Source organism: Argopecten irradians, chromosome 1, assembly GCF_041381155.1.
Source record: "Argopecten irradians isolate NY chromosome 1, Ai_NY, whole genome shotgun sequence".
Taxonomy (NCBI): Eukaryota; Metazoa; Mollusca; class Bivalvia; order Pectinida; family Pectinidae; genus Argopecten; species Argopecten irradians.
The window spans coordinates 12,235,952-12,248,492 of NC_091134.1; the positions used below are offsets into that span (position 1 = coordinate 12,235,952).

The following is a 12,541-nucleotide window of genomic DNA, read 5'->3' on the forward strand; positions in this document are numbered from 1 at the left end:
TGTTGGAGAAGGAACGCCAGAGTACTCGGAGAAAACCACCGACCAATGGTCAATACCTGGTAACCGCCCCACATTGGATTCGAATGCGCGACCGAGAGGTGTAGGGCTAGGGGTAATACGTATGTTGAGACAGCTTAACCACTCGGCCACCGCGGCCCTAAAACAACCTTAATATTGAATTTGTTTTATTGATAATGCGATTCCGGTTCAATTCATATGAATTTGCGTGATCACAAATTACGAATTTTTGAAAAAAAGGCGATTTTATATAGATGCTGTAGAACATAACTCCGGTGCAAATTGTTTTCCTTTGTCAATTGTAAAAGTATGCTGATAGGCTTTTCACCGCCTCCAAGAACATTGCACTAAAACTATAAAATCCATACTAGACATTTGTTAGATACCTACAAACATTGTATCTTATATAATTATGGGATGTATTGCCTGACATCGTTAACGTCAAACAATAACACAATATGCCGAAACTGGCAGAATCTGGAAATAATCCGCTTAATGTTTATGTTGATACACTTGATGTTATAAAGTGATTTCGATGTAAATGATAAGAAAACAGTATAATTTACAAAAGTGATTCAAGAGGTCTGTCTTGGTTCCTCACATGATACGAAAATAAACTTCATCATCATTAAATGATATTGGGTGCCAGGTGTATTTGGGTAGTCGATCACATTAAATCTTCGTTTGTTTTTCGTTTTCCGCGGGTTAGATTACAGAGTTCTTATAAACTTCGTTATACCACATTTTCAAAGACTTTAAGTGCATTTGAACTTAGATGGATTAAGACCACCTCAAAGATGGTCTTTATAGGCAGGTGGTCATTCTACATAAATTGTGGTGCTATTGAACCATTTGTTCTCTCAAAAGTGGTCTAATGAAGGAAGTGTTCATTCTATAGAAATGGTCGCTTAGGCTCAGTTTACTGTTCTAGGCATCCTACTGTCAACAATTGTTAAAATGGCATAATCTTCTCTTCAAATGCAAACACAGGGACATTGCGGATTGCTTTTTCTTTCCTTGTATCCTTTTTTATTTCTTCTTCAAACGTTACCAAATTAAGTCGTGAAAGTAAATGATGCAGATTTATAATGGATAGGTACAGTACATGTTGAAGTTTGTTCAATAATGTCACCAAACACTATTTCTGTGCCATTGAAGGGCTAAATCAACGACTGTTCCATCAAATTGTATGCATCACAAGCCATGCGCAGGTGTGTAACAAACATGTTGTAACATATCTATCATGGAGCGCTAGTGGTGACTATTTGATAAGCTAGAATACCCTACGTATGTAACACACAACTGGATGTGAAATGTAACCGCATCATGATAGATATTCTAGAACACCTGATATATGTTACACACCAATGCAGATTAAAAATATGACAACCGATGCTTAATTGTCACTATTCAGTGATCATGTTATGTAAAATACTTGTCACGTGATAACAATCTATTCCAGCAATGCATCAAGTTAATAGGTTTCGAACACCAGGGAACAATACATTTTTAGCAATGTAATTAGTGGTCAACTTACAGCTTGTTTACAAAAAAGTCAAAACTCACGTTTTAATGTTACAAATAAACATATGTATTATTCATAACGAGAAATAAGATTTTGGCAAGAATGAAAAAAAAATGTTTGTTGTTTTTTTGTAGATATTTACAGGTTTTGTGTATTGCTTCTTAATAATATTTGATACTATTCCGCTTTTGTATATATTATGGAGTTATCTATCCTTGTGGATCGATCGTGACGTCCCCAAATTGTGACCGAAAATAAAGTCGTTCTCTCTCTCTCAAAACAAATGTGACGTTACGCTCATAAACACTTCTACTATTACTATCAATATGCAATATACAGTCCTACTTTACAGAATATAATTGGCCTTAACACTAGCAGGACGGCCCATTCCATTTCTATTAGTACTGGTCCATTTCTCAGTATTTGCGTTTCGCTCACTGAGTAGAATACATACAAGGTAGATAATTGAGCAGCATTACAGTTGAAGGGTTTGAGTTCTGTGATATGAGAGACACTAGAGTACAATAAGCGAAATGTGCATTTCTGACCTGCGTTGAACATAATCATTGGGAGTTGAACGATTGGTTGGCACCTTAACCATTCTATAACCTTTTCCTATGACAAAATGCTACTTATATTTTGGCGGGTTTAAATATGACAATAATACGAATGAAATGATAATACCGCATATTATATCCATTCGCAATGTGAGTTTATATTTCGTTTTGACTACTATTGCTATAGTTAAATCTGGCGATCTTGATTTCTCTTTTGTTATTGAGTCTGTGCTGAATTTCCTCCTGGAAGGCTTCATCCGATAAATTTCTGTCTAATAGTTGATTACTATCTGCACACTCCTCCTTAAGAACTTTTTGTAATATTCTCTGCACCTTTTTAGGATCCTGTTGGTGCATTTTACGATCAATTTCAGGTTTGAACCACTTCCGGTCAAGTCCAGAATAATAAGCCCTTGTTTCAAGCTTCAACTGTCTAGCCGTCTTTGGCGTAACGGGTCTAAGCCTGTACTTAAAAGGACTATATCCCCTTTCCATGGTTTTGAATTTTTTGACCGTGTAATCTTTGGATAACACCTGTTGGAATCCTGCTATATTTTTCAAAGAAGCCTCCGTTCTAGCCATGACACGGGATCGCAGGTTATCACTGACGCGTTGATTCCTTACAATGCTTCTTTGAATCCGCTCCATCTTTTCTGCTTCTTTTTCATTCAAACGTTTAGCACGAGCTTCGAATTTCATGGACGCTTCCAGCAGGTCGCCCAAACTGTGTCCCTTACTACTGCTGAATGATCGCGAAGCATTCTTCATTTGGACGCTTCCTCTGGAAAAGGGGAAAAAACTCATGAAATCAATGAAGTCCTTCATAACATAATAATTATGCGCAATTGTAACTGACTAGATTTTCATTAATATGAAAATTTAGCAGAGCAACTACGAATGCACCGAAGCATTTCTTAAAATGATTATTTCATATGTTCGTGTTATATATTAAAAGTCGAATTATGTTGATCATGTAAATGTCCATTGAATATTTTTGCACTTTTAGCTTAACGAAAGATATTACTGCATTCATATGATTTTCTGTATGATGTTCATGTACTGCAAACTGGCGACTTCATCATAACTATACCGAAACATGTACTAAACTTCATTGTACCAAAGTAAGGCTTTTTCTTATATATTATGCATTTACTACGTATCTAACCATGCATGAGAAGAGTTTTTGTCGATTTTTTACGGTAGCCCCTTTAACTTTGATTCATCGAAGATGTTCTATACTCAAATGATATAATGGTTAATTAATTCCAAAATACTTTGTACGTTATTCTCCTCAAATGCTGCAACCAATATGGCGCGTAATACGGTATTGTTTTTACCTTACCTTGAATCGTGCTACATGTATGTGGGCTTATGAAGAACCTGAGTTATTGTGAAGTACTTTTTATAAGATCATTAAAAAACTAATGCCTTTTGAAAACCAAGTTTTGAAGCACTGGTACATGTTAAAACTAACGTCAGTTTAAAGTGCAGTCATTAATAACGCTTGACATTTGACGATCGATTTCGTATATGGTATGTTTTAAATGGTCGTTGTTTACATAGTATATCCTATTATCGACAACACTTTATAGATTACTAATACGCGTGCGCTCATGTTGCGAATAATCAGTGAGAACGGTTTCAATAGGAAATGCTTAGATGAGTTTATCAATATTGCTACAACAGTGGACTCTAATAGCATGATTAAAAGCAGTATCAACGACACATTGGTTTAACAAACCAATAACACGAACCATAATTTTTGTTTTGTGTTTACCACAGCCAATCGATAATTTGACAAAGAAAACATTTACAACTCTTACCTTGCGATACAAGGTAATTCATGCATACTTACCTTTGGAAATTGTACAATAATGAAACGTTTGGACAATGCATACAAGGTATTCAATATATTGAATTATGGTTTCTTTCGCGTCACTGTGATACGCTGATTAATTTTGTTTATCGATTTGTGAACGAAATGCTAATATTATTGAATTGATACTTGAATACTTTTCTGGATTCATGTTTGTAAATGTTTATGAGTATGATATTCGAACATTCGCCCAAAAGATCTTTATCGTCTAAAATCGCGAACTATTTCTAAATGATTTAGTTCAGTATAACTAAATCATTTTATCATTTAAAAAATCAATTCAATAGATATGACATGACATGCATAATAAAACTTAAAATATTGGTAAATTCAGTAAGTATAGAAGTAATATAAAAGTTCTTCTTATGACGGAAAAGAACAAATAATATGTTAACAAATATTATTGCAAACATTGGCAATTAAACTCGAAGCCATTTCAAACGGATGACAAAGCTGGAATTATTTTCTCATTCCAGTAGTAAATTTCTCTTTAACGACGAGGTTGACCTGCATTTTGAAATTTAAACTGACCTGAATGATAAACGAAGATGCTATCATGAAAGGGCATAATAACCTAATAATATAAGCTAAATTTTGAATAATTATAAATAATTGTTAAAGACCGTTCCATTTGATCGTTTTCGTACGAAGTTAAATTGATAATTTGTCGCCTGTTTCAGTATATCTGTATGTTCTATATTCAGTACTTTTAGTTATTGATAAAAAGTAAAATGATGTCATAATAATCGTGATAATATATATCACTTATATGAAAACATCTGCATTTTCTCCGTATTCGATGAAATAGTAACATAAATGCTACCCGATGAATCCTATGTTTCAATTCATCCGAAAAAAATGCTCAAATAAAATGACAAATTACAATATCTTAGCATCATCCTATGCCTGGATATCAGTCACAATGAAATTTATTTTTCTATCACTATGTCAATTATAGAACACCTAACAAAACGAATCAATAAAACAACAATACTCACAATTTAACCCCATCGGGATCCGGTTACAGTAATACAGTCCGTCCCTCCGGCTGTATCAAGGCATCCACTACTGAGCTACAAAGAATGTCAAATAAAATTTACTCTTGACCTAGGCTGCTAATAGAACGACACAGCCAGGTGACATTTAATACTGATCTGATTCAGTGAAGTGGGAGTTTACGTTTCATCAGGTCCACCATGGGAAATTGAGACCTTTCACATTAGAACGCACCAATGTCTTTCTGATTTGTTGATGATTTTACTCTTTTTACCTTTACCTATTTATAAGTTCAAAATACTTGATAAACAGCTTTGATACCAATTTTTATTATATTGCATTTGATGATGTTCGGAAATAATTCACATGTGTGAAAATCGACCAGATTTCGCTAAATCAATTAAGTATTTAATTTTAAAAAAAATTTGATATTTTAAAAATTAATATTTTAAGAACTATTCGTTATTCTATCTTTATTTAAACAGAGTTTAAATCTATTAACGTTTCTTTAGTTATATTTCTATTACAAAAACAATAGTACTATGTTGATAATATTTATGACTTATGTTATATAATCAGTATATGAAGACTCGTTATGAGTGTTATGAATCTATATTTTATTCCTAAGCAATAAATGATGTTAAGTAAATAAATACTTTAAGACTACTAATAAGTCTGGTTAAATGTTCACTCAAATAGATTTACAGTCACAAGTCTTCATTAAAATTGTGAAGTTAATGGCGGTTTTTAAAGTGCAAGATTAAAATGTATCTAAGTATACACACTATTTTACATCCCGCACCGTAATGTAAGAGTGGGGAAATGTTATAACGTTTTAAGATGTTAAAGATACAATTTAACTTAAGTGGTTTCAAAAGGATTATTGCTTTAATATCAACATAAGAGGCTGTGTAACAATTCAAGTAAAGTTAAAGTGAATAGTCGGGCAAAGAAAACCAGTCTAAATGCTTTCATTAGCCTTCCAAAAGTTCTCACATATTAATACGAAGGTCAAGTTCGGCTTAGTTTCCAAGTTCTGACCATTGAAATAAAGAAAAGTTGAAAGCATTGAAAGCGAGGCTGCGTGGAAATGTAACCACGGACATAGTCAGCCGGGAGGACGTTTTAGGATTCATATACTTTAAATTAATTTCTGCGTACGCAGACGGATTTTGACGAGATATTTTATTTTTCTATTTCATAAGAAATAATACTGGATACATTCACACCATTTTTACCTACTTTAGCCATCCTTGCCCGACTGTTCACTTTAAGTATATCTTTATCATTATTCAGTAGGTCATCATTGTGGTACAGACATAATCAGTTAATCATATACAAAATGTACCACATTTCACATTTTGAGTCCTTTTTTTTCTTCATCCCTCTTTTCAATTTCATAATTATTTTTCTTGTTTTATCATACTTTAATTCAGTTTTAATCTTTTCAATAATTTAATGAAACATACATGCAATAGGTAATCGGATATATGTAGTGTATAATAATATCGTACCGCTATACATAGATCACACAAACCGTTCAATATCAAACCTGCCTATTATAAATCACCCTTGAAATTAAATCGTATTTACCATGAAAACTGGTCTTACTTTACGGTTTCTTATTATTATTGCATTTTATTGAATGGACTTAAAGTTGAAATAAATAACTTTATAAATATTATGTATTTCCAATTTGTTATTATTTATTTGCTATATTCTTAATACATAGTAATGATTTCAATTATTATTTAATTAACAATTACCAAAGTAATGAGATTTTAGCGAATAAAAGTGATTTTATGTTCATAAGCTACCATAGTTGAGATTAGAATATGACAATAATGTAGAATGAATTGTCGTTTACAAAATGAAATTGGAATATAGTGAAGGGTGTAAATGAGTCTTAATTACATGTGCTAATTAAATTGATTAATTAAGATATGTGCATGATACTTCATATCTAATTACTTTGAATTATTCTATTATTGTAGACCGACTTGATTAGATTATACGGTCAATCAGAAATCGAAAACGAAATCACCGCGAAGAAACCTGCCTTTTATCTTATAAATTGCAATGAAAGATATTAGATATGAATTAAATTGATTTACACGAAGATTTAGATACTATTTATATCTGTGATTTACTGAATACCCCAAACACAAATTGAATCTTGTTCCCCGACATGTTTAGGTTTTAGTATCCGAAATAAAACAAACCGCCACAGTAAGATTATACTATGTACAACATCTACTGTTGCAAAGTTAAGCTCTAACTAGAATTTTAACACTATTTTAATAGCTAAACACAATCGTATCTATATATTTATATTAACTTACCTGTTTCATCGAGATCGAACTTCAGAAATTACTGCCTGTATCTGACAGTGATTTGAAAGTGTGTAGCCAGCAAACCATATTCTCATGGCCAGTCATAAAAAAGTAAATCTTGTTCAGTGAATGTTGTTTAGATGATAGCTCCTAATCCGACAAGGTATTCAAGTCAGAGCATATTGATGAACACAACCAGTAACCTTACAGGTGATCATCGTAATCTACAGCCCCGAACATATTTACCAATACCTTCCAATATACGCCGATCAGCCACCAGGTGTAAAACCCGACATGAGATATTTAAATTATGACATATTGGGATTCTATTTGATCTCATTCACTGTGACAATATTGATATACACGGCCATACCCGGCGTCCCATTCTGTGTACACATAGAAGTGGGTGCTGACTGTATACCTATATACGGAGAGTCAACTACCCTGTCATATATTGAAAAACTATAATGCATTCCATTTCAACGATTCAATTTAGGAATACAATATTGGCACGAATACTCCGTCAAAACAAACCTTACATTCAATGAACCGTGACGCTTATACACGCTTACCTGGCTATGGTTTCGATAAAAGGAAATGTAATATAAAATCCTATTGTTAAACTTCTCTGTTTTCACATCAATGAAACTAGAATTTGGCTAAAGCAACGGAAGGTGAAAGCAATTAAAAAGTTTGATTTAATTGACAAGGAGCACACATGTATTTATGAAAATATGTTCATATTGTTCTTTGCAATTACGTGTGGTGCAGTTGAAAGGAGGTCTGGTAACTTGGGGAACTCGCTGCATTTTTGTGATAGAAACGACCTTTTATCTACTGTCAAATCATGTCGTTTATTACTAGAGATTTCCAATAAAGGGGAATAACTCATATAAGTTAGAGTTATCAACTCATATAAGTTAGAGCTATAATTATCTGCCTTAGAATATACTAAGTAATCTACTTTCACCCATACTTAACCATATATTTACATTTGGCCACTGCGACTCCGATTATTCTAATAAAAATCTTGATCTTCATTATGAGCCAATAAATGCAGCCTAGACTTGGTGTTGTAATATTTACATAAATGGATTTGAGTCTTGTTTACTGACACCATGATAGTCCGCGCGGGAAAATTGACATTGTAGTTGAATGATTTTTTTTTTAAAAATTACTTGATAATTGAAAGTAAACTGAAACGCAATCGAAAAATATTAAAATTTTATTTTCTTTTAAATTTATTATAGGGACTATTTTTTAGCACATTGAACTTGGCTGTGCAGGTTAAATGGCTGAAGCGGGAAATTTAAATGTTCACTCGCATCTAAATTATGTTTTACTTTGAACAAGAAAGTAAAATCTAAATATAACAATTAAAGGATTGTTAGATTGCATTTATTGGAGAAATAACGGGCGCTATTTTATTTATCTGCCACCCAGATTGCATTAATATCTCCAATAAATGCAATCTCACAATCCTTTAATTGTTGAATACACAACACACGAGTGAAATTGTATGACTCATTGAAAACATTGCTTGCTCGTACCGGGGCATATATTGGATTTCAAAGTGTTCATTTCATATGAGATTTTATAAAACAAGACTCAGAGGTTTTTATTTTTGTTAGTTTTATTCAATGACCACAAATTTAAGATACTTTTTTACACAAAACTACAACAATCTACATTTTAAAGAAGCTCACGTCAAAATGTATTTCATTCAAAAATCCTCAAAATCCTGACGTCACGTCATTTTTCTGGTGTCATTTTATTGTTTCTTTCATGTCAATGAAAGGAAATTCTAGCCAATGAAACTCGCTCCAGCTACACTATTCCCCCCCCCCCCCCTTTGAAATGTGTTTGTCCCCAAACACAGACCAACCCAGGTTCTATCTCCAACGAAGCCTCTCGATCTCGTATAGCTTTCGCTTGGAGTGGTCTACGGCACCAAATGTAACAGGGCGGGAGTAGTGTCGAACCCGCGACCCCGGACTCACTGCTCCGCCGCTCTACCGATTGAACTAAAGGGAAATCCCCCTAGCTTGAAGCTAGAAGGCGACCGTATCACTATATACAAATAAAACCTGCTACATACCACTAAACAAAAGACAATTATGAATTTTTGAGTCGATATTTAACGCTACGAATGGGAGAACATGAATGATTACGACGTCATCACACATCTGGAGCACGGAAACATGACGTCATTCGATTTTTGATGACGTTAACAATTTGTGACATGACAGTTGAACAAAATAGTTCGGGTCAAAGTTATTATCTTGACCAATCAAAAGACCGAAAGGTGTTATTCCACTTGTGGAATATCCACATATTTGTCCAACACCCAGAACATTTATACTATGGCCTGAGAATGGAATAACACGATATATTGTGGTAAAAGCAAACATATTACATGGATGAAATTACTAGATTTCAGGCCGGTTTTGCGATAAAAGGTATATCCTTTTTGTCTAGATTGATATATCATTATTACATGTCATTTGCGATGGGTAGATGATAAACTATGAATGATATTTTGAAATAGCGTGAATATATAGATATGAATATTTGCTTATATTCGTTCTAATCAATAGATACCTGATTCATGTGACGAAATGTGTCTGTACCTGTATTTTTTCATTAGACTCCATAAACATTTGCGCTTTGATTGTATTTTTTTCTTCCCTTTAACTGGATTTATGTAGTTATGATAATGAATTATTTGATGTGTTGAAAAGTACATTTGTATTTGCTTTGAAATGAAATTTATACTGCAAATCTCTTAGAATATAGCTGCAATTTTATATTCTTAATCATACTTTTTTTGCATACATGATGATAATTGTGAAAGCATTATGCAGCCATCACAGTTAACATATTGGTTATATATAACTGATATAACCATTACGGATATTGGGCTGTAATACTGTAAACAGCTTCATATTTGCGTAAAAATATTTCGTGTCTTCGATATTTTCAACATGTTCGTAAATTTGCGATCAAATGCTCTTACTGTCAACCGTGCACTCAAGTAGCCCATTGTACATTTATTCTCGAATTATTTTAATTCGTGTGCGAGTTCTTTCGCGAAATAAAGCGAGAATTTGAATCTCAAGAAATAACGCGGTTTACAATACCAAGGGATCAAGTTCCTTAACCCTACTGTACAACATCTTTAATATCCCTCCAATCTTCCTCTGAGAACACAGCATTGTTTTGAAAATAATTAACTTAATGTCTGAAAGTAATGACAATCGTTATCTTCAAATCTGAGGTACTTTCGTCTATGATTAAATATATAAGGGCAGTATTCTTTGGACACCAGCCTCTAAGGCATATAAAAAGGTCTATTTAGGAATACTGCAAAAGGGATCACATTTTGACGATGGTTTAATAATATATCATGAATGCTGTCATACAGTTCATGATAGGTTTATATTCGTGTGTTACATTCGAACATTTGTGATAATATCCATTTCTTTAAATCTTGCGTTATATCCTTAGTTTAGAAATAAAGTGTATAGCATAACTTTAGATATTATAGCCCTTTCTTTTTTATAACCCGTTCCTTTAACGTGGAAGTATTTCTATATAATTGTCGTAATAATTATAGAATTTGCGACTTAACTTTTTTGTCCTATTCATGCTGCTAATTGTGCTGAATCTCTTTTCATAATGCATAATGAGAAGATATTCAGTACAATTTGCAGTAAGAATAGGACAAAAATGCGGGTCGCAATTTCACTCAGCAATTTTACTCTGACAGGATAATTTACTTAAAAAAGGTAATGTGATTTAACTAACCCTTCCTAGCACAGTTTACTATTGAGTCAGTTAAATTAGCGACTGTTATATATCACGTTTAAACTAAGTGCTGTATAGAATTGTTTCTATATGTTTTGTATATTTTCATTTGCATAACTGGTATTTCACTTTTAAGCCTAAATTTGGAAGTGTGGAGTTAGGTATTTCTTCGCTCCGCACCTAATTGTGATAAATCATTGAATAGAACATTTTCATTTTATATTATCCTGTTTTACAGACTACAAGAGCTATTTCCCCAATATACTAGCTGTAACGTTGTGAAAACATCATCAGCCGCCTGGAGACACAGTAACGACAGTCGAATTCAACACCGGGTAACCAGGGACACAGGGACGTATTGCATTAGGACAAAGACCTAGGGGAACAGATAGATATCATACATAACAGGTAAGATCATACCAAAAGGTAATGAATCCGTCCTAAATCCATGACCGTCTTAACTTCTGTAATTGTCAATAAAGATAAGATTATAAAAAAAATTCTCAAATTATGAATGTTTAAGTAACGAAGCATGACCTATTTTCAATATAATGGGGCTCGGACGTTTGATAATTGTTCTATGAAGAAAATTACAATTCCGTCTTTGCATATTACAGAGTTAGCTCCCTTGCGGATAGGTATAGATTGTAACGTCATTATTTTATGAGCGCAATTTACGTCGTTTTCTCCGAAACGTATGACGTTGCGCTCCCAAACACATGACGTCACAATCAATACCTACCCGCAAGTGCAGATTACTCTGTAATATGCAAATTCGGAATACTTCATGTTAAGCTACATTGTGTGGGCACCTATAATTTGCATTTAAAAACGGAAGAAGATATGAAAACACTGGTGCAGTTCTACATAGTTGCTTTTCGGTTTGGTTTGATACCATACAGGCTCATTTAATGACGTCCCAGGTTCGGATGGTAGACTAAAGAAACCAGAAAAACCATCAACCTATGTTCAGTACATGAAAATCGCCTCATATCGGATTCTAATTCACGACCTAGAGGTAGCTTTTTCGGCTTTCCTTGTTAGCTGACACCAAAATCGTACATGTGTGCCGTACCTAGAGGTAGCTTTTTCGGCTTTCCTTGTTAGCTGACACCAAAATCGTACATGTGTGCCGTACCTTTAATACTCAGAATAAAGAAAGGGCTGTTATCCACAATCAACAGCTTTCAACATTTTGAGAATAACAATACTTACAATACAAATGTTTTAATCTTACAAAGTCAAATAAGAGCTCTAAATTAATTTGGGAAGCACTGCCATAACCATAATATTTACGTCTCCAGTGCAGTTAAATGAGTAGATACAGTCAGATAATGAATCCAGGTTAATGTCTATGATTTTAGTGCATATTTACAGTGCTATTAGTAGTCATAAAGTGACGTTTGTAGATAGTTTTCATCTAACGTTA

The 12,541-nt window shown here is 33.4% G+C and overlaps 2 protein-coding genes across 3 annotated transcripts in view; one reads left to right on the forward strand and one right to left on the reverse strand.

Moving 5' to 3' along the window:
* Positions 1-1,020: 1,020 nt before the first annotated feature.
* LOC138317767 (sodium-dependent dopamine transporter-like) overlaps positions 1,021-12,541 on the reverse strand; it is a 60,457-nt gene continuing 48,936 nt past the window's right edge. Inside the window, exons 1-3 of one of the 2 annotated variants that reach the window (XM_069259677.1) lie at positions 7,315-8,613; positions 4,975-5,049; positions 1,021-2,881 (exon numbers count right to left, since the gene is read on the reverse strand). In XM_069259677.1, the coding sequence (XP_069115778.1) occupies positions 2,257-2,868 (612 nt within the window). In that variant the 5' untranslated portion in view covers positions 2,869-2,881; positions 4,975-5,049; positions 7,315-8,613 and the 3' untranslated portion in view covers positions 1,021-2,256. Of the gene's footprint in view, positions 2,882-4,974; positions 5,050-7,314; positions 8,614-12,541 lie in introns of those variants that run through there. The other variant, XM_069259670.1, reaches the window with a different exon arrangement.
* LOC138317745 (sodium- and chloride-dependent glycine transporter 2-like) overlaps positions 11,289-12,541 on the forward strand; it is a 31,201-nt gene continuing 29,948 nt past the window's right edge. The window contains exon 1 of the mRNA XM_069259624.1: positions 11,289-11,520. The gene's annotated coding sequence lies outside the window, so the exon portion shown is untranslated. The remainder of the gene's footprint in view (positions 11,521-12,541) is intronic.